This window comes from Telmatherina bonti (genome assembly GCF_933228915.1).
Source record: "Telmatherina bonti genome assembly, chromosome: 18".
NCBI lineage: Eukaryota > Metazoa > Chordata > Actinopteri > Atheriniformes > Telmatherinidae > Telmatherina > Telmatherina bonti.
The window spans coordinates 10,768,473-10,791,325 of NC_136616.1; the positions used below are offsets into that span (position 1 = coordinate 10,768,473).

The 22,853-nt window shown below is 39.6% G+C and overlaps 2 protein-coding genes across 2 annotated transcripts; one reads left to right on the plus strand and one right to left on the minus strand.

Moving 5' to 3' along the window:
• Positions 1-558: 558 nt before the first annotated feature.
• peli3 (pellino E3 ubiquitin protein ligase family member 3) lies at positions 559-11,781 on the plus strand (the record flags this gene model as incomplete). Its single annotated transcript, XM_079257578.1, has 6 exons — positions 559-743; positions 2,856-2,985; positions 4,635-4,736; positions 6,762-6,983; positions 7,280-7,468; positions 11,182-11,781. The coding sequence occupies exons 1-6, from the start codon at positions 571-573 to the stop codon at positions 11,779-11,781; spliced, it is 1,416 nt and encodes a 471-aa protein (XP_079113704.1). The 5' UTR covers positions 559-570.
• Positions 11,782-14,589: 2,808 nt separating this feature from the next.
• Positions 14,590-22,646, minus strand: rab1ba (zRAB1B, member RAS oncogene family a). The gene is made up of 6 exons (XM_079257579.1): positions 22,434-22,646; positions 19,064-19,136; positions 18,881-18,976; positions 18,519-18,614; positions 18,267-18,398; positions 14,590-17,787 (listed from the first exon to the last, which is right to left on the minus strand). Exons 1-6 carry the CDS (start codon positions 22,445-22,447, stop codon positions 17,593-17,595), a joined length of 606 nt encoding a protein of 201 aa, XP_079113705.1. The 5' UTR covers positions 22,448-22,646; the 3' UTR covers positions 14,590-17,592.
• Positions 22,647-22,853: the final 207 nt, after the last annotated feature.

A 22,853-nucleotide genomic window follows, 5' to 3' on the forward strand; every position in this document is an offset into this window, starting at 1 on the left:
GGAGAAAAATGTTTTTCTGTTTGTTTGGGACAAGAATAAGCAGAATACTTTTTTTTTTTTTTTTTGGGCAAACGTTTGAGATAAAAAGAAGAAGTTAATAATAATGTAACAACCAGGACATTGTTGAAATTTAGAACAGTGGTGTTTTAACAAACCCAAACCAATTAGAGATTCTCAGACAAGTTTATTTCCACATTTAAAAAAAAAAAGAAATTAATCAGAGTCACTGCAAATTTACCTCCACCAAATGGTAGACCAGACCTTAAAGGGTTAAAAACCTCTGCTAGATGTCTGAGGTCACATTGCTGATCAGGAAATTTCTAGTCCGCCTTCTTCACCACAACCTCTTACAGTACTATTTCATACTATCTGTCTTCCTGCCTAAAACATAGTCTGAATATGTTCTCGGATACATAGCACGGCACATATAATGCTGCTCTGTACTTTTGCAAACCTCTCTATTGATGAGACCAGTAAAGCGATCTGGTCTCATCTGGACTAATCCCTTCTTCAGGATTTTCTCATGTTTTCTGTTTCTCTACCAGTTAACTCCAGCTGTGGCCAGTGGGCATGGTTTTGGAGGGTAGCTCAGAGGCGCTGTGTCCCACCCCATCTCTGGAGCTGCGCCCATCCTGCAACAAGAGCCAGCCCTCACCCCCGCTGGGCTCCAGCTCACAAACCAACGAAGGAGTCTTTCCTGAGATCAAGGAGCCTGTCAAATACGGCGAGCTCATTGTCTTGGGGTGAGATCATGTTTCTAACAAACTTTACATGCACTGTGTATGTATCATAATGTTTATTTAAATCCTCTTTTAAATCCTCTTGTGTTCTCATTTTGTTTTGTTTTTTTTAAACTATTAGTCTTCGTTTATTAAACTATTGATCCATTCTCTGGTTCTCTAGAGGGTGAAAGAAACACGGGAACCTGTGAATACAGGAGAGCGGCTGCATCAGAGAAATGTCCATTTTTTTCACAACAGCATATTTAAAGGAAAGGAATTACAACCCTAATTTAGATGAAGTTGGAATGTAAATAAAACTAGAATACAATGATTTACAAATTCTTTTTAACCTTTATTCAACTGAATAAACCACAAAGATGGTAGATTTATTGTTTAAACTAATAAAACGTTGTTGTTTTTTTTGCAAATATTCACGTATTTTGATACCTGCAACATGTTCCACAAAAGGTTGGCACAGGGTCATGTTCCCCACTGTGTTACATCACCTTTCCTTTTAACACTTAAAACTTGGGAACTGAAGACATTAACTTCTTTTAAAGCTTTGTAGGTGGAATTCTTTCCCTTCTCACTTGATGTCCAACTTTAATTGCTCAGCACTCCGTTGGGGTATTTTGCTCTTCATGATGTGACACATTTTTCAACAGGAGACAGGTCTGGACTGCAGGAGGCTAGTCTAGTACCTGCACGCCTTTACCACCAAGCCGTGCTGTTGCAATGTGCGAAGCGTGGCTTGGTATTGTCTTGCTGAAATAAGCAGGGACTTCCTGAAAAAGACAGGCTTGGATGGCAGCATATGTAAACATGTATGTACCTTTCAGCATTAATGGTGCGTTCACAGATGTACAAGTTATTCATGTCATGGACACTAAAACACTCCCAGTACCATCACAGATGAAGGGTTTGATCTTGGCACGGATAACAATTCGAATTGTCTCTTGTCCCTTTGGCCGGGAGGACACAATGTCCATGATTTCCAATAACCATTAGAAATGTGGACTTGTCCGACCACAGCGCACTTTTCCACTTCGCCTCCATCTCAGACCTCTAGACTCAGTTTCCAATGAAAGTGGAGGTATGTGAGATTACTACACAAGTGTAAGAATCGAGATGTATTTTACTGTGTCAGAGTAAATTCACCTGGAACACAGTAGAAAATATAAATGGTCTTTCCTCAGACGGAAATCACAGTGAAAACCCCAGGATGGAGTAAAGAAGTCCTAGGAATTACTACAGCAGTGGTATGGATAAGTAAAGTACGCCGAGGAATTACTGAGGTAAAGAAGTCCTAAGCAGGGGTCTCCAACTCCAGTTATGGTGATCTACCGTCCTGCAGGTTTTACTGTTTACCTGCTACAACACACTTGTTTAAAAATGAAGAAGTTCGCCGACAACTTGTTGCCATCTTCTGCACCTGCCTGTTAATGTGGCTTTGATTTGGGTCAGGTGTGTCACAGTGGGGTACCACAGCAGGTGGACCGGAGTTGGAGACCCCTGTTCTAGAGTCTAGCTGCGGCCTCACAGGAAAAAGGTCGCTGGTTCGATCCTCAGCTGCAGGGAGGTTTGAACGATGGCCTTTCTGTGTGAAGTTTGCATGTTCTCCTGTGTATGTGTGGGTTCTTTCCAGGTATGCCGGATTCCTCCCACCTACAAAGACATGTGTGTTAGGTGAACTAATCACTCTGAATTCTCCTTAGGAATGATTGTGAGCAAAAATGGCTGTTTGTCCCTCCCTGTTGGCCCTGTGAGGAGTTTCTGAATGCTTATTAAGTGTTGTTTAAAGGAAAGGTGGCGACTGTCAACCTGTCCAAGATGTATCCTGCCTTTCACCTGATGATTGCTGAGAAGGGCTCCAGCTTGCCCTTTACCCTTAAGTGGACAATGACAATAAACAAATGAATGAAAATTAGTAAAACTCATATAGGGATGAGTACAGTAGGGCTAGTAATTAGTATAGTGGTTCTATAACTTACTGAAGTAGTCCTAGGAATCAGTACAGGGCCCCTAGGACTTCATAGTCATAAGAATGAGTGCATTAGTCCCAGGAAGTTAATAATCCCTTTTGCATTCATACTAAAACATCTTTATTTGGCTTTTGTTGCTGCCGCATCACAGACACAATGGGTCGCTGGCCAGTGGAGACAAAGGTCGCAGAAGAAGTCGGCTGGCCCTTTACAAGAGACCTAAAGCCAACGGGGTCAAACCTGATGTCATCCACAACATCTCGACTCCTCTGGTGTCAAAGGTATAAACTACAGTTTTCTGCTTTTCCTGACGACGTTTTACTGATACTGGAGTAAGGTTAAACACGAAAAACCTTTTCACAACAAATACCCCTGAAATAATACGCAATGTTCTGTGATAGAGGATCATTTTAAATGATCACAAGAGTGAAACATTAAATAATAAAATATTTTATAAACAACTTCTTGGAAAAAAGCTAAAAGAGCATGACATACAGCATAAGTAAATAATGAAAAGGTTTCACAGTAGTTAAATAATCGATTTTAATTTGTGTATCTATTTAAAAACTAAAGCAATCATGCTCATATAAATGAACTTTGAGTAAATAACACAACTTTTCTGTCATTGTTATAAATATTAGCAGAGTTCAGAAACGTTTTAGTAGAATGAATAAGAATTTTGATGACAGAGTATCATCATATTAATATTTTTATTCTTTTGTTTTTTAGTTTAGTTAAATTTTTGTGCCCCCAAACGTTTTGCTGGAGATTAAACCATCTGAAAAACACTTGGGCCAGTTGTTAGAACATCTTTGCAGTGACTTGTCCCTGAAAAGCAGTGAAAAACTGGCAGCAGCTGAAGAGACCGTGTATCTCTGGGAAAAAGAAGAAGCTGGCTGCAAACACTCATTACTCATCAGGAGCTAAATGTAAAATAGACTGATCATCTGAGAAAGTCTGTTTTCTGACATAAAGAGGGAAAACGGTTCACCAATCCCTAAAAACGTCTAAAAAGGATTTCAGAAAAAATGTTTCTCAGTGTAAAATTGTGAAGACTTTGAAGATCTTCAGTGCATAAATATCAAATAAAGATTCAGAGAATCAGGAGGAATCTCTGTGTGCATGGGACAGGACTAGATGCTGCTGGCCATCAGCCATTACAGCATTAAACCCCGACTCTGCTGCATATCACGACATGGGCTCATCACAATACGACACTGAAGAGGTTTCTCTACTGGAAATCACTGCTTGGCCTCAACACCCCCTACAGAACTTTGTGCCCTGAAGTCCACACATGGAGGTTAAAGCTCTATGATGCAAATCTGACAACTAATTAGATTCATTGTAACAGGTCAATAACAGGAAGACTTCCAGAAATCAATATCTATAAACACAGTTCATCCTGAAATCCAGGATCCGAAACACACCATCCTCTCTGGACCAAAGTTAACTTAAAATGTCCTCAGCACTGGGAAACACTGCTCTGTGCTCAGATGGATGGAACAGGACACGTTAAAGAGAAGAGGGAGCATCCAGCTTGTTATCAGTGGTCAGATCAAAAACCTGCATCTCTGCTGGGATGGGCTCCATTAGCTTCCACATGTGTGAAGCTACATCAGTGCTGAAAAGCACATGGAGGTTTTACAGCAACATCTGCTCCCATCCAGATGTCTCTTTCAACAGCATGGCTCCATGCCATCAAGCTCAGACTGAAAGTGTTAACTGGAGATATACTCGAAACATGACCCAGTGCTTGAATCACCCCCTTTTAACATTAAATGACCTCCTTCCACCCCAACAATAAGTGAGATCGATGACAGCCGGATGAATCACACCGTAATCTAAACCACAAAATGTCCACTGGGTCCATTTTGCTGGAGGCCAGACTTCCAGCTCTTCTTGTCCTAAATCATCTCTCCTCTTTTGGCAGGCACTCAGCAACAAAAGCCAGCACAGCATCTCCTACACACTGTCTAGGAGCCACTCTGTCATTGTGGAGTACACGCATGACATCAACACAGACATGTTTCAGGTGAGTGTCCACATGCGAACTACGACAAAACCCTGAAAAATGTGGAGGCCTGTCCAGCTTGATTCAGCTTGGACCCTTCTGATCAGCTGAGAGGAATTCTTTCCGATGACTCCAGATGTATTCAGATCGGACTGCTCAGGTAGAATCTTTTGATTTGATATAGATTAGATCATGTCGATAGATTTAGATTGTACCCTTTTAATCAGTTCAGATGTGACCACTCAGATCGGACCATTCAGGTCGACTCTGACAAGACCCTCTAAACCACTCAGAATGAACTATTGTGATTGGACTATTTTAGACTTTTCACATTGTTTCAGATTTTACAATTCTAATCGATTCAGATCCCACCTTTCGGATCGATTCAGATCAAATCCTTCTAATTGATATTGACTGAAACATTCAGATTGATTGACATTGTAGCGTCAAATCTTCTGTAATCAATTCAGATCAGATCATTCTAATTGATTCAGATTGAACCATTCACATGGGATTGTTCTGATTCACATCAGGCCATTTTAATAGATTCTGATCCCAACGTTCATATTAATAGAACAGGATAAGATAGGTAGGATACGTCTAATTAATTCAGATTGTACCGTGTAGAGCAGACTGTTCATATCAATTCAGATCATTCAAATCAATTCAGACTGGACTGTCCAGATTGATTCAGATCAAACAGTCCTCATGGATTTTGCCTGTACTTTTCAGATTGAGTTCAGAGTTTTCAGATCAGACCATTTTTATCAATTCAGATCAGACTTTAAGATTGATTGAGAGTGGACCATTCAAATCAGTTCTGATTGGATCATTTAGATCAATTCAGTTTGTACCGTTCAGATTAATTCAGATCGGAGAGATTAGATCAATCCTTTTACATGAATTCAGATCATATTCTGATCAATTCAGATCGGACCGTTCTATGGGCTCAATATAGACATAAAGCTTTTTCAACTGTTAATGAATGTTTGCAAATGATTTAAGTTTATTATTGGAAATCAAGTTTAGTCATTAATTGTTTCATCATCCTAACCGCTTAGTCAGATGAAGGGTCGCAGGACGCTGGAGCCTATCCCAGCAGTCTTTAGGCGAAAGGCAGGGAACACCCTGGACAGCTCGCCAGTGCATCGCAGATCAAGTTTAGTTGTTCAGCAAAAACACAATCGATCGGCTTAAAATATTCAAATTAGTAAATGTGCAAAAATGGATTAATGGTTTTTTATTTCAATATTTGCACTTGTGGAAAAAGAACAGAAGCTCTTTAGCAAGCATCCACTCCAGAGAGGTGAAACACAAAACAGCGGCTAAGACTGAAGGTGCAAATTTTTGTTTCAGTCTTCATACCTGCGGCTCTTGGTAGTTCTGTCGGCCGTGTCCAGCTCTGCTCCTCACAGCAGCTCCTTTGGGCCAGCGGGGGGGGAGAGGTGGCTGTGGAAAAAACTGATTCATCTACTGTGCTCCAGCAATCTTTTTTTTACCACCACACAGATCTTTTTCTTTTACAAACTATTATTTATTTATTTATTTATTTATTTTCTTGCAGGATGACTTAACTTGATTTACAAATACAAACATTATTTGCAAACATTCATTTACAAAATGTCCTCATGTTGAGCCCATACTGTTCAGATGGATTCGTAAAGATTCATATAGATTCACATCAGATTTTTACTAAAACAATTTAAATATTGCACCTGTGGAGCTAATGTACATGTTAAGATGATAATCCACAGAAGTTATAGTTAATGTTCTTTAGCGAAAATATAGTAACATTGTTTTCAAAAAGTGAATATTGCCTAAAATGTGTTAAAAATCTGACAAGGTTGTGAAATGAAAAGAATCTAGTTTAATTCGACGCAGAAAGTCTACAGATGAAACAGGAACATCTGTGCGGCTGTGATGGTTGGATGATGAAGGAACACAAAGACCATCCAGTCCCACCCAACGTTGGCTCGGGAAGGTTTTGGTTTACTGTGTTCTGCTTCATGACGCCAATTGATGGTTTTTGTCCCTCTCTGTTCTCAGATTGGTAGGTCCACAGAGAGCATGATTGACTTTGTGGTCACTGATACAGCCGGCAGCAGTGGTCAGGGTGGAGGTGCAGCAGGGGAGGGCGGAGGTGGAGGCCAGTCAGCCCAAAGCACCATTTCTCGCTACGCCTGCCGGATCATGTGTGAACGCAGCGCTCCCTATACAGCCCGCATCTACGCTGCTGGCTTCGATTCTTCCAAAAACATCTTCCTCGGGGTCAGTCTTGTTTTACTGTGTTTTACACTTTGAAGAAACTCATCTAGTGGAAAATAATTATCTTCTCTAAAGCAGAGTTTAGCTTCTGGAAATGTTTACTGAACCAAATCTCAAGGCTTTGGCCCTTTGAAAGATATGTGACTCTGAAAATTCAGGAAGGAAGAACGTGTTTATTACCAGCTGTTGGTGTGTGTTCGTGTATTAGTACATTATTTATTCCGTACGTAATTCCTTCGCACAAACGTCTCTTCTCTGTGTGTTTCTGATGCATTTGTGGTGGGGGGGCTGTCCCTCAGGAACGGGCTGCTAAGTGGAGAACTTCAGACGGCTTGATGGATGGTCTCACCACCAACGGAGTCCTGGTCATGCATCCAACAGGGGAGTTTGTGTCTGAGCCGGCTCCCGGTGTCTGGAGGGAAATCTCGGTCTGTGGAAACGTCTTCGCGCTAAGAGAAACCCGCTCTGCCCAGCAAAGAGGGAAACTGGTAAGATGTGGGAGAAACCTTTGGTTGGTAGATCAGTCTGTCTTTGTGGTTTGTACAGCAGACCCCCTTTTTAATTCAAAACTGCTGCAGGGTGCATTCACTCCTCATAGTCCTCTAGTCTCGTTCTGATTGGGGATTCAGTTCAGTTTCAACAAAGCAAGCTTATTGTGCTACATGCACATATGTAGGTGGGTTCAGTGCCCTGCGTTGAACCTACCAACCCTTTGTGTTGTTGTCACTGAAAGCAGGCTGAGACACACATATTGAGGATGACATCTGGACATTTACACCTTCCCAAATGAACTTGACTTTCCAAGCTGGAATTTAAATCAGAAGGTCTGGTGTGAACACAGCCTTAGATTCAACAAGGTGTTGGAAACGTTCCTCAGAAATTATTCCCCCCACCATTACATCACCGGTATCAGTGTTGATCCAAGGCATAATGGATCCATGCTTTCATCTCATTCCTCTAAGTTCAGATCCTACCATGTGAAAGTGGAGCTGAAATGGAGCGTCATCAGACCAGTAACGTTTCTCCATCTTCTATTGTCCAGTCTGAGTCTGTGTGAACTGTAGCCTCAGTGTCCTGTCCTTAGCTGACAGGAGCGGCACCTGGTGTGGTCTTCTGCTACTGGAGACCATCTGCTTCAAGGTTGGACGTGTTGTGTGTTCAAACTTGTTATTCTGGTTACTTGTTTGGAACCGGTGCTTATTTCTCTATCCTCTCCACCCAGTTTGGCCATTGTCCCTTTTGGTCCAGAAAACTGCTGCTCACTACATATTTTCTCTTTCTCAGACCATTTTCTGTAAAATGGTTGTGTGTGAAAATAATCCCAGCAGATCAGCAACATCTGAAATACTCAGACCAACAACCATGATTCTTATTTAAAATCCCTTAAATCTCATTTCTTCCTCATTATGATGCTCAGTGTGAACCTGGTGTGAACTTTATCAACTAGTCTTCACCATGTCTACATGTCTAAATGCAGTGAATTGCTGTCATGTGATTGGCTAATTAGATATTTGTGGTAACAAGAGGTGAAAAGGTGGAGCTGATATAGTGGATGGTGTGTTTATAACATACCTCACCATGTAGATTTTAGTTTTAAATAAGCTAAAAGAAGTCAACAAGTTAATTGTTGCACATTTTACAGCATATTTCATAACTTTATGAGTGTAACTGTGATACGAATGTTTATACAAGGTACCACGTGGTCTCTGTTATAATAGATAAGTCCATCACACAACATTAAATCCAAAATCGCAGATATTCCGGATACATTCAAAGTTCTATGTAGACATTAAAGTTTGTGTGAAAGAGAAGCACATTGTCAGGCCTGCATTTGGTTAGAAAAAAGCTTTATTTAGAGCATTTTTAAATAATTGATCTACATATAATATTTAACTAACTGAACTGAGAAGTGTTGCCCACAAAGGCATCCATTAGTGCTAAAACTGCATCAAATTATTTCTTAGAGGAACCAGACGGAAGTCAGACACTATAAAATATCCAATCAGGGCATATTAAAAGTCTAATTCTGAGAGTTGTTTTGCTCTGGCTTGTTTTCAGAAAACTCCTACTGAAAAGTGAAAGAATCATAAACACTTGGCAGTAAAAAACAGATTTATTAACATTTATTACAAACAAATACAGTTATGAAGATATGATAAACAGACTTTGCATAATTTAGTCAAATTAAATCAGATTAAATAGATAAAAAATGATTAACGATTTTAACTACATTCTGTTCTAATCTACAGTCATTTAGCAGACACTTTTCTCCAAAGCAACTTATATGTGAGAGTGAGAACAACACAAGCATGAAATCAAACAGTAGAGGACATCATAGGAAGATGCTGGTGGGCTGCTGGAGTCCAGTTGGACGCAAATGTTGACATGTCATGTCACGTGTTTTGTTTTTTCTTCACACTGTGGTGGAAAATACTCTGGTCTTGAGAAGTTGTAATACATCTAAGAGTCAACCGTCTTCTTACAATGAACAATCAATGCATATATGTCTAATACTTAATACAAACCAAAACCCATAATAATTTCTCCAACAACACCCCACAATATTCCCTATGTTAGAAAATAAAGAATAAATACCACAATATTTGTTGCAAATAACTGGGCTAAGTTCTCCAACTCCTCTGACAAATATAGTTAAACTAAGTGCAGAAGTGCTCCTTGAGGAGACAAGTCTTCAGCTTGCTCTTAAAAGCCGATAAGGACTCTGCAGATCGGACAGAGTTCGGCGGGTCATTCCACCGTCGTAGCACAACAGAGGAAAAGAGTCTGGCTAGTGATTTAGTCCCAGTTTAGTTGGTGGTAACACGAGTCGTCTTTCATTGGTAGAGTGTAACTGTCGAGAGGGAGTGTAGCTCTGGATAAAGGAGTGAAGGTAGACAGGAGCTGTCTGAGTTATTGTTTTGTAACTAAGAAAAGGATGGAAACTGATGATAATAGTTGCAACTTGGGAGTTTGTCATGCTCCCTTTACTTTGATAAAGCCTCTTTCCACCAGCAAAAATGTTCCTTTCCGTACAACTCACACATCTTATTCATCCAAGTTCCAACACAAAAACAATAAATTCAAACCTCAGCAGCTTTGTCTTAATTTGTTTTCATGGTACGATACATGGATGCAAAAATGAAATCTGATAAGGATCCAGCATAGAAATTGACTATTGATGGTAAATTTACTGTACTTATATAACATATTTTAGTCATACATTGACCACTCAAAACACTTTCATAATACTACATGTCACATTCACCCACTGACACAAGATAACATGAAAATATTTTGGAACTATTATAGATTATGATATTAATTAACATTAGGTTGAACAATCACATTTGTAACAACCAATACATTTTCTGTAACGATTTATTCTCCTGCAATGGTCATAGGGAGTCATTCCATACTATGTTATCATGAAAGGCCAAGTATCGCCATACATGTGGATATTTTCTTAGATTTACATTCTCCACCATCAAATTTCTCTTGCAATTGATGGTCTTGCAACATTATGAAGCAGAGAGGGAAAAACAAGCTCATTCTATTTATAACAAATGACACAACACCAAAGATTCCAACGATTCACCTCTTTTCTGGTGTTTTATTTTAACTACAAAGCCTGAAACAACATTGGTCATGTGATCACAAAGATTTGATACCAGCCACAACAAACTCAGTCTTCTTTGGAAGAGTAAAACAAGCTTCAGAGTCTCAGGGTCAAATATTTTTACTTAGACGATTGGTTTTCAGTAAAATCTGTCCAGTATGAACTTTAGGAGAGGCAGCCAGAAATCCACCATGTTGATCTGCAACGCTTCCTCTCTTTAGTTCAGCAGAAGCTGCGCTTGCTTTTGTTTGAAATGAAAAACCAAACCAGAAGAAGTTTTCAACCAGACCAGAGTTTCATTCTTTAGTCCAAACCAGAGGTAAACAGGGTTCACATTGCTCCAAATGAACTGGACTATTTGTGAAAATGAATTATTTAAAGTAGACATAACTGGACCGAACAGGATCAGAGTGAACACATCCTTACTGGAGTTTTTATTTGTACCTTAACAAGGTGACGCTGACACAGAAGTTGGCTGGATGGTTGTTTGAAAGGAAAAACAGACATCAGTTTGTTCCCATTGATCATATTTTGTCTCTCCTTTCTTGTCTTCTTCATTATTTTGACTTATTTTTTCATTTCCAGATTGAAAATGAGTCAAACACTCTTCAGGATGGCTCTCTAATTGATCTTTGTGGGGCTACCCTGCTCTGGAGAACCCCGGCTGGATTGCGCCATATCCCCACCCTTAAACAGCTGGAGTCCCTCCGACAGGAACTGAACGCAGCCCGGCCTCAGTGCCCCGTGGGCTTCAACACTCTGGCATTTCCCAGCTTGGCCCAACGTGAGATTGTCGACAAGAAGCAGCCTTGGGTCTATGTCAACTGCGGCCATGTACATGGTTACCACAACTGGGGATACCGCAAGGAGAAAGGGCCCACCAGCCCAGGGGGCACAGCACCACCCAGTACTGGTGAGAGAGAGTGTCCAATGTGCAGGAGGGTGGGTCCCTATGTACCGCTGTGGTTAGGCTGTGAGGGGGGATTGTACTTGGATGCTGGACCACCGACTCATGCTTTCTGCCCCTGTGGCCACGTATGTTCAGAAAAGACAGTGGTGGGGTGGAGCCAGATCCCGCTACCCCACGGTACCCATGCTTTCCATGCTGCCTGCCCCTTCTGTGGTACCTGGCTGACAGGGGAGCAGGGCCACATCAAACTCATCTTCCAGGGCCCCGTTGACTAAAACGACACAGACATGGGTTGCAGAAGCACCATCCTGTGAGCTACTGGACTGAACTGAGGAGGAGCCAGAAGAGTCAAGGCTGTGTTCTGGTACAGAAATATGAATGTGTTGATGACAAGTACAGGAAAATGACTGTTAAGGTGATCAAACAACAGCAATAGTAAATGCCAAGGCTTCAGTGGAAGAGGTGTGTGGAGAAACTGTAAATAAATAGTGTTGAAATGAAAGATGTCTGCTTATATTTTGTTCTCCTGTTATCAACTGATAACGTTACTAGCACCACCATGATGTCTCACTGATGTCTGGGGGAAGTAGTTGGAGCTGTTTGAGGTAGGAGAGGGTCAAAAGTTAAATGAGATGGTCGGCGGTGGGGGTTGTTTCTGATTAAGTTTAATCTGGAGAATAAAGCTTATCTTACATTACATGAATTTCCCATCAAGATTAAACACAAACCAGTGGTTCTGCCAGTGGTCACCAATGGTGATGAGATTGGTGAACTGATATCTCAGACATCACCAGACACCCGACCTACAGTCTGACGAAATTATTGTACTACTCTATGAGTGACTCAAGCATAAAAAAAAAAAACCACATTTTAAAATAAAAACAAGAGAAAGAAAAAATGAAGATCATTAGACAAAGAGTGTTACAACATGTTCAAGTTTAAAAATTCAAGCATAAAAAAAAACCACATTTTAAAATAAAAACAAGAGAAAGAAAAAATGAAGATCATTAGACAAAGAGTGTTACAACATGTTCAAGTTTAAAAATTCAAGCTTAAAAAAAAACACGGCAGATTTGGACTTTTAACCCTTTCATCCATGAATTAATAAAAAACAATGCAACATTTTAAAAATATCAGTATTTTACCTCTACAGACATATGCAATGATACTTTTTTGTTTATTAGTGATATTTCTAATTTATCATGATTTATTTAAATGCTATAAAATATTTATTATATTACATAAAGTTTCTATAAATAGCGGTTTCATTTTCTTTTTCCTATTTATCGCAAAGGCAAACTTGTGTAATTGCATTATGTTCAATTATAGTATATATTTATTCATTCTCCAGTGAGTGGAAATGTATTGGTGACTCACTAACATCCACTGAAGTGGTTTATTTACAAAAATACCATCGTCATTCATCAATATGCAAGAAAAACTCTTGTAATAGGTGTTCACGATATGGCCGCTATGCATGAAAGGGTTAAATAAAATGCAGCTGAGATCAGGTGGGTCTTTAAACTGGGTTTAAATAAACATTTTAGCTGCTCTGAGGACATCATGAAGTTTGTTTCACATATGTGGAGCATAGCTGACTGCTGCTTCTCCATGTCTGGTTCTGACTGGGAACTGATCCAAATAACCAGATCCAGATGACCACTAGGGTCTAGTAATTTCATACTCTGGCAGCAGAGTTCTGAATAAACTGCAGCTTCGTCATTCTGAGGTGTACCAGTCGTCATACGGTTTCATAATCAGGCTGGCTAAAGATTAATATGTCCTGCTGAGAAATCATATCTTTTACCCTTGACTGATTCTTGAGGTTATAATGGACTGATTTTGTGATCGGATTTGGTCCATTTCACCCTGATTTCTGGCTTGACTGGTGGTCTTTGGGTGGATAGAATAAAGCTCTGTGGTGATCCTTAAACATTTCAATTTGGCGTCAAAGACAGTTACCTCACTTTTGTTTTAAGGAAGGAAATTCAAGCACATCCAGTCATTCTCCTCACCCTTTTACTAAAAGCCTCTATAAGGCCTATTTTCTAGGTCCTATGTTAGGTTAAATGTTATGCCTAACTGATCACTTATCACATGAGAGTCACTTTGGATGAAAGTTTCTGCCAAATGACTACAGAATAGAATAAAACAAATAAAAGTGTTATTCTTTGTGACCTGTGCCAGTGAGAGCGTGTAGATGTGAAGCAAAATAGGCCCCAGGATTGAACTTTTGAAAACTCCACGTCAGCTCACATGTAAAGTGACCAATTGACAAAAAGTACTTGTACCAAATACTTAGTCATAATTAATAATAATAATTTGCATAGTGTCAGAAAGGCCCACCCAGTTCTCCAGTTATATAGTGCAGTCAACTGTATAAGATGCAACACTGAGGAATAATGTTTTTACATGGTCTGTATTCGAATATGTGCCATTTATCACTTTGGCCAGAGCCCTCTCTGTGCTGTCTGAATAATCATTCAGCTGGAAATAATCTTAGCAGTTATTTATGTTAAAAAGTTATTTTGCTGATGACATATTACTTTTTCAGAGATTGTACTTAATGGTAGATTTGAAACTGGTTTGTAGTTGTTTATTTGTCTTGTATAGATTGTTTGTGACTTTATTCGAGCGGTTTTCCACAGCTCCGAGTAGACACACAAACTTAAGACAAGTTTACAATCTGGAACAGATCTGGCTCCATAGTGTTTGAGAACTTTATTAAAAAACCTCTAGTCATGATGTTTAAAACAGCAAGCTCAGTTCAGCTTAGTTGTTAATAGGATACAACTGTCATGTTGTTTGAGCTAGTTTTCAGTGGACACAGTACATTTCCTCAGCCTGCTGCTGATGAACCAACACATTTTCAGAGCATTGCAGAAAATCCACACTGAACACAACAGTTTTTATGAAGGTCATTAAGTTGCTTTCTGACAGTGTTATCATGTTTTAACATGTATTAACATGTTTGTTAAAAGATCATTGCATACACACAAAATACCAGGGCAGCTGTTGTGTTGATGTTAATATTTTTAATCATTTTCTTACATATATATTTATAATATTTACAGAATTAAATATGATCAAACTCTGCAGCACTAAAATCAACAAACACATCAGGGGAAAAAAAGTGACGGGTGAGAGAAAGAGCTCCTGTGCATCTTTTTCTAAAAAAGCAAACACTATGTAGAACCTCTAAAAGTGTGCAAATAATAAAATACCCCATTTACCCACCCAAAATACAAACCAGCCTTAAAGAAAACGTTTAGTAAATCAAATACCACCCCAACCCATGATCTTATGACTCAACAGATGAATATATTAGACTACCGAAAACTGTTACAGTATCCCAAAGAGAAAATATAAATTTAGCCCAAGCTGTGAAGCTGGAAACAAAGAAAATCCAGTGTTTCATATACCCTGCTTCACATGATGCAGGTTCCTCTTACATAAACCCAGAGGAAGAAAATCTGGGTCGACCAGAGAAGGTCTGAAGGTATTCATGATGTTTGGCTGGAGAGGTGAGCTGGGACGTCATATTTAGTCAGCAAACCTCGACCAGTCGGTCCCTGAAACTCCAGAACCAGAGCTGATAGCCAACATGTTTCTTCCTCCTCAACATACTCAAATTCTTTTTTTTTTTTTTTTTTTTAAAAACAAAAAAAAACAAACCAAACCTTTTCTTCTTTTACATTTTCATATGGAGGACAATATTCTGCTATGTGGTGACAAATCTAGACATACATCAGTTAAAAGCTACTTGAGATTCAGTTACATGGAATTAACATGGTTATCCTCTCTGAAATAATATTAAATTAATCTCCTCTGTATGACCTTGTGCCAGTTAATATGTCTGAACTGTACTTGTGATTTATCTGCGTATAGCATTTTTTAATAACCAGACTTGCACATTAAGTAGAACATCATACAAGAGGCTAAACCTAGAGCAAAAACCGGGGATGCCACAAGTTTGAACAAAGTGCCCAAACGCGAAACGTTAGTTTAGGCTCCTAGAACGTTAGTAAAATGTTCAAACTATAAATATCAATCACCAGCAAACTCATACACTTCTACACCAGCCTTTAGCAAGATCATTTTATGAAACTATTTACAGACTGATTACTAGAAAGCAAGATAAAAAAAGGTTACAGACTTAAAAGCACAGCCTGCCAGACAGCCATAATGTCAGCGTGTGGTGTTACCTAAACAGCATTAGCTGAATTAAGGAACTCCCTAATCAGTCATTTGGAAATAAATGTATGTAAAACTCTTAATAAATGCAATGATTTGATGAATCTCACATTTTATAAAAACACGTTCCCTTAGTTTAGGCAGATTACACTAATCAATGAGCTGATTAAAAGGAGTAGATAGATCATTAAAGATGGTGTCTAATCTGGCTAAAGCAAGCTACAAGTAGTTAGCTGGCTGATTTCCATTCACAGTTTGCTGAAAGCTAGCTACATATAGCTAGCTAAACCTATAACAAGTCCTTTGTTGCTAGTTACATGTTCTTACACCTAGCTTTAAGCAACAATTATCTAGCTTGCTTTATCCCTTGTAATATTTGATAGCTCGTTTATGACTCTTAGTAATCTACCTAAAGCTAGCTACAAATAGGTACAAGCTAGCTAGCTTTGTAACACATAACCAGCTACTTCTATAGCTTCCTTTAAAATGAGCTACTTATAGCTTGCTTGCTAATTTGAGAGGATTATGAATAAGGGGGAAGATGAAGGATGTAAATAGAAATAAGACGTCGCTGTTCAATGAGTAATAAATTAGTAAATGTGTATAGCTGTAAGATTTTAACCCATGCTAACCTATGTGTGTGTGTATGCTAGTGATACCTAAACATTATCTAACTGGTTTTACTCTCTCAATACCAGTTTCCTCCATGGTTTTTTTCATTGTGCTCTCTTGGCAGAAAGTAAAAATAGTCCCAGAGTCTGGTTTCCTCCTGCCATCTTCAACACTTGAACTCCAGCTGCGTTTGGTAGTTGTTGTTTGGATGATGTCAAAATTTGAATGAATCCTAACCAAACTTTTTTCACATAGCATAGTTTCAAAGTAGGGCTGATTTTCCTCAGCTGGCTGGTCTGGGGGAATTGTCAAAGGGTCAGTGAAAAGGGCTAAAGCCTGCTAAAGCCTCCACAAGAAGCAAGAGATTTTTTTTCTTGTTCTCGAAGCCCCAAGAAGAAAATGTCATTTTGTTTTCATAGACATGGTAGAAGACAGTTCTCGACACATCGGGCTGGTAAAACTTCTTGTGGGGCTCAGAGAAGTATTGTGTGATTGGTTGCCATTTCTGCATTTTTGCAGATGCTGGTTAAATAGATTGTTTTGACAAAACAACTAATCAAGGTCTGCGATGGACTGGCGACCTGTCCAAGGTGTACCCTGCCGTTCACCCAAGGACTGCTGGGATAGGCTCCAACTTCCCCGCGACCCTTCATTGGATTAAGCGGTTAGGATAATGAATGAATGAATGAACTAATCAAGGTGGTGGAAATACGAACATTTTTCATGTGGCATTTAAACACAATGCACCCTGCTGCTGCCAAAGTTTCTTGTTAAATATAAAATAACCGGGTTTATTGAACATAAAAGCCTGTTGTAATCCCTACCCTGCAGCAGACAAAACTTCTCATAAAGTATGACAAGACCAAAAAGAACTTTTCTCTCATTCTTGCGCCTGCAAAGAACAAAGTTCTCGCTTCTTATGGAGTATGTAACAAGCTTCGATGTGCAAGCTGATCTTAATGCCCATGGACAAGTCTACTCTAGTTGGTTCTACAAGGGTTGCAATCCAGCAGGTTTTCCATGTATCCCTGCTCCGATACACCTGACTAAAGTCATTGTATAAAACTTCATCCACTGTTAGATTCCATTTAATTTGATCAGGGTGTGTTGAAGAATACACTGAAAACCTGCTGGATTGCAGCCCTTGTATTGAGTAGCCCTGCTCTAGGAGTTTACTCTTCTGACTGATTAGTCGCTTTTTTTGCCAAGAGAGAGGTGAGTGTGGGGACTTATATGTCACAAGGTGTCTTGGTAATAGAAGGGAAGATGAGATTGATCTTTTAACAACAGCCGCCTCCAGATTGTTTGACGGGGGTGCTCTCAATTTTTAAATTAGGTTTATCCCCACTGGCTGTGGCTCCAGGTCCCATTCGCTTCTTAATCTCAGATGCCATGGTCATGAAAGACTGTTCCACATTAGTGGCGTTCTTGGCACTTGTTTCCAAGAAGGGGATGGCCAAAGAGTCAGCAAACTCCTGTCAGGGAAGAGAAGAGATTGGCAAAACCATAAATCCCAACCATACAGAGGCTACATTATTCTAAGAATACCTTTATGGAAGTTGGATCACAAGAGGTGTCAAATTATCTCTGCTCTATTCAGTCAGTGGAGTTTGTGACTAACATCCAACTCTCGATAAACTTTAAAGTAACAAACATCTCTTTTTATCTGATTTGAACATCAAATTATTCTGAGGAACCTTGGCATAATTTTGGACCAGGATCTGTCCTTTGACTTACATATAAAACGGGTCTCTCAGACCACCTTCAATTTACATAATAGTTACAAAATGAGCAACATCCTGTCTCAGAATGAGACCTAGCCCATGGATTTGTTACTTCCAGACTGATTTACTACTTTTATGTTTTTGAAATTTTAAGTTTCCCTTTGATCCATTTCTGTATTTTTTTTACTAACTGAATGACTGGATGTTAGCATATTTTGACAGCAGCTTACCTTGGCTGTGGTATAGTCCACCACCTTCTTAGTTGTCAGGTCACACTTGTTGCCCACTAGCAGCTTATTGACATTTTCACTGGCATAGCGGTCAATTTCCTGAAGCCACTGTTTGATGTTGTTATAGGACTCCTGCACAACAACAGCATTCATAAAGAGAAGGAGTTAAAGATCAGACTGAGGTGAGAGCTTGCTTCTTGAGTCTTGGCCTGCATGGCGGGTTACAGTACAGCCATCCAGATTTTGACATACTTGATCTGTAACATCATATACAACTATGATGCCATGGGCTCCACGGTAGTAACTGGAGGTGATGGTTCGAAACCTTTCCTGACCTGCAGTGTCCCACTGGAAGACATGAAAGGAAAAATTTTTTTAAATGTTTTTAGTGGTTATAAAATCACGTAACATTCATCACAATGAACAACAACTCTCTCATAAACACACACCAATCAGTATGTTCATAATGGAAATCAATTTGATTCTTATTCTGATCTGAATTAGCCCGCTTAACCAGCCCAAAAGGGAATGTGATGCAACCGGACACTGTTTGAGGAAGGACTTTTCTCACTGCTGCACCACTAAACAGTTTTTGTGGGAGTGTGTGGACTCACTATCTGCAGTTTAATGGTCTTTGTATCCAGTTCGATGGTGCGTATCTTAAAGTCCACCCCAATGGTGCTGATGTAGCTCTCTGTGTAGGTATCATCCTGCGGAGTGATAGAGCAAAACAGAGCTGCGCCACCAGGAGAAGACATTTACAGGTCAACAAGGCTGAAAAAACCCAAACTTCTTACTGCAAACCGGAGCAGGAGGCACGACTTTCCTACTCCTGAGTCTCCGATGAGGAGCAGCTTGAACAAGTAGTCGCTGAAATAAATAAAAAGAAGAATATTTTAACAGGGTTTCTTCTACATTAGGTTAGGGCCACCCGTATAAAATGCAAAGAACTAAATTATATCACATTTTACAAACTGAATAAATATTCCAATTAGATATTGATGATTAAAAGCAAATACAATGCTGTGTAATATTAAGTAATTGGTCCTGACGTGACTGCAGGTTATTAAAGCCAGCACTGTTTAACTGCTGGTCTTTGTCTCCACTGATGATGAAAATGTACAACTGGAGAATCTCAGTGACGGTAAAACAGAACTGTTTCAGGAAATAATAATGATGACGACATGCTAGATCATCTATTAGACATTTCAAGGTGCTTCCTATGTAATAGTGGTATAGTGTCAGCTAGATAAGTCGTTCCCAACCCAATTTTCCCCAGAGGACCCTCGTTATGCAGCTGCTAAAAAGCCATGGAGTCCTACCACCCGGCCCAATTAAATAACCGCGTTGCATTCTGGTTGAGCCCTGTGATGGACTGGTGACCTGTCTAGGGTGTACCCAGCCTCTCGCCCGATGATTGCTGGGATGGAATCCAGCTTCCCCGTGACCCATAATTGGAACAAGCGGTGAAGAAAATGGATGGATGGATGGATGGATGGGTTGGAGGGTGGGTGGATGGATGGATGGATGGGTGGATGGATGTATGGATGGATGGACGGACGGATGGATGGATGGGTTGGAGGGTGGATGGATGGATGGATGGGTGGATGGATGTATGGATGGATGGACGGACGGATGGATGGATGGGTTGGAGGGTGGATGGATGGATGGATGGATGGCTGGATGGATGGATGGAATTCTGTTGACTCCCTTTCTTTGATGAAACCATACACTGCATAAAAAAGGACAAGCGTCTGTGACGTAGGTTTCTGAAAAGCTTGCGGGACGTTATCTTGGCAGAGTCATGTGTCCGGTTGCTCCGAGAAAATGCAAAAATGGCTAAAAAGATAGGAGCTGGGAAGAGGGGTTTTGAGTGTTGGAATTGATGGTTGACATCTATCGAATGCCAACCTGCCTGAAGCTCAGAGCTAACTGAACTAACCAGCTAGTGGAGGTAAGTGGGCTTAAGCCAAGTTACACTGTTAAAAACCGCGGTTGTGCTACACTCCGCCTTCTTGGACATCGGATACCTGTCAACAAAAAGGACAGGCCCATAATTATGCAGGATTTTTAGATAAAATTACCTCTAAAAGCATGGGTTTAAAAAAAAAAAAAAAAAAAAAGAAGAAGAAGAAGAAGATCACTCCCCCCACAGCTGTCATAAAGGTAAACACGATCTATTAAACCTAAAATGGTTTTGAGAAGCAGCCTGTAAACAAATGTACTTTTGCTGTAAAGTTGACCTTTTTAACATGGGAGTCTATGGGGATTTGCTGCCGATGCCGATGAGGGGGCAACAGTAATTTTATGGCACTCCGGCATAAGCTTCGCTTTTGTCCACTTTTACTGCTTGTATGAAGCGAAGGTTAAGTATCAACATACAGCTTTATTTATTTATTCATTTTCAAAATAAACACCAATCATCTGCAGTAGGGGTGGGAAAATTGAATCAAAAGATCAAATATCGTGATTTTTTTGCATCATAATTTTAATATTGAATTTTTTTTTTTTACAAAAAAAAAATCTTTTTTTTTAAAATCAAAAATAAATAAAGTAATCCATTATAAAACTTTTGTAATTTTTATTGTTTATATTGATTTTTTTTTTTTACTTGTCTTCTTGGGCATTATAGCAGCATAACGATGGTCTAGCTACTGTGTTGTTTTTTTCCAAATTAAAATTTGTTTTTATGTCTATAAAAATCAGCAATATCAAGGAATCATGAGAATTGCAATTTAAATCGAATTGGCACCCACAAAATTGGAATCAAATAAATCGAGATGAAAGCGTTTCGTCACAGCCTTAATCTGCACCTTAACACTTCTCATACATATTAAATACATCTCTATGGATGGATCTCTACCAATGTCCTCATTTTAATATGTATTTAGAGGCACTTCTTCATAAACTAGCACCTCATTCATTCTTTTTATGTACCATTTAATACCTCATGGTTTTCTGATACATTTACATTTATAGGCAAATCATCTGTGATAATATTTACATTATTCTCCATGTTAAATGTTAATCTCTCTCTTGAGGAACTCTCTAAAAGTGTCCCTCTTGGTGGTGGTTGGGTAACATTTTGACACCTTTGGTTAATCACCTTATTTTGTCAGGTGATCCCTCAGCGGTTGCATAAATGGAGATGCTTCTCCATGCCTGCATGTCTGAAGAAGGCCTGTGGCCCAAAACAGTACAATAAGGAGCAGCTTCTGGCTCCCCAAACATTAGTCCCATGTGAATGAAACACCAAAACTGAAGTCAATACGCCTCAACTTGTGTGGACATTTCTGTAATGTAAATCACACTGGCTCTGTACAGTCGGAGCCTCAGAGACACCCTGCGGTCTTTGGGGACCCCCTTCAGACTGGGAACCACTGAGCTGGATAAACAGGATGATGAGAGAACAGGTGAGGTGATACACCAGAGAATTAACGTAGACAAAGTTACAGGCTGCAGGACTTGAAATGAAAAATTACTGGTACATGGATGAGAACGTCTCTTTTCTCCACCAGACTGTGGCGTTGTTGTTATCTGAATTATGATTCCTGGAGGAAAATTATTTGATTCACATGATTTACAATGTTGCTCTGACATTCATTCCCATAAATCAGATTGCACACATTTCAGCCTGTAACTTACATCACATCCAGTTTTTCTTTTTTTATATAATTTATTGTTCTTAATCCATTTCCACATATTTTTTTACCTTCTTTCATGTCTTTAATCCTTTCTAAACAAGATGCCTTCAGGGATAAAATGTTGTATATTTAGAAATCTGTCTTTTCCTTCCTTAAATCTCAGATTATCAGCTGTCTCAGTGAAATTTAGTCATCCTTGACTGCTAATCTGTTCATTCAGCTACAGTCTAATAAAATCTGAAGGTTGCTTGCATGTTGACATCAGGACATAATCCTTGATAAAAGAAAAACGAACAGATTGTTCCTTTATTTCTGAGCCTTGGGGGAAAGTTCAGCTTGCTTACACCAGTATCTGGACAGGCGAACATGTACTGGTGAGGACTGGTTGGGTCTGGACAGATCTAAAAAGGTCTTACTGTGTTGTTGTGGTTTATGGAGGTATCTGCAGCTGGCTGATGTTACCTCCATAAACCAGTTTACCCATCCTGTGTGTCTGAACATTTCCAGCTGATTATTAACTTACTATTCAGGATTCATGGCTCCACTCGTCTGTCGGGACACGGATCGCTTCTTTTCGTCCCTCTGAGGACAGATGAGGACGCGGTCAGGATCTCCTGGTCTTCAGACTCTAACAGGATCAATAACTGTCTGGTCGATGATCTGGATTCTGGTTGAATTATTTAAGATATCTGTTGTATTTCTGACACATCCGCGTTTCCTTCCTTCAGCTGCCACATATTTTCTTTCTTTCTCCGTCTGCGCAGGTGCGGAGGTGACGAAAGGTGACGTGTCACTAGGAATTTGTTTTAAAATTAACTTTATAAATAACATTTACATATTCACCCTGCCTCTCGACGAGTAATTGCTTGGATTGGCACCAGCTTTCTCTGAAAGGTTTGGAAAATTAATAGATGAATAAATGTACAAACTCAGCAGTCACGTG

Bases quoted from the DNA above. Each gene is read 5' to 3' on its own strand.
- rab1ba (XM_079257579.1), bottom strand. The intron at 18,615-18,880 runs GTGAGTCCACAC...CATGTCTTCCAG, and splicing joins AGACCATTAAACTGCAGATA to TGGGACACTGCAGGTCAGGA. The intron at 17,788-18,266 runs GTAAGCTGCTGT...CTTCCCTGACAG, and splicing joins TGGACTATACCACAGCCAAG to GAGTTTGCTGACTCTTTGGC.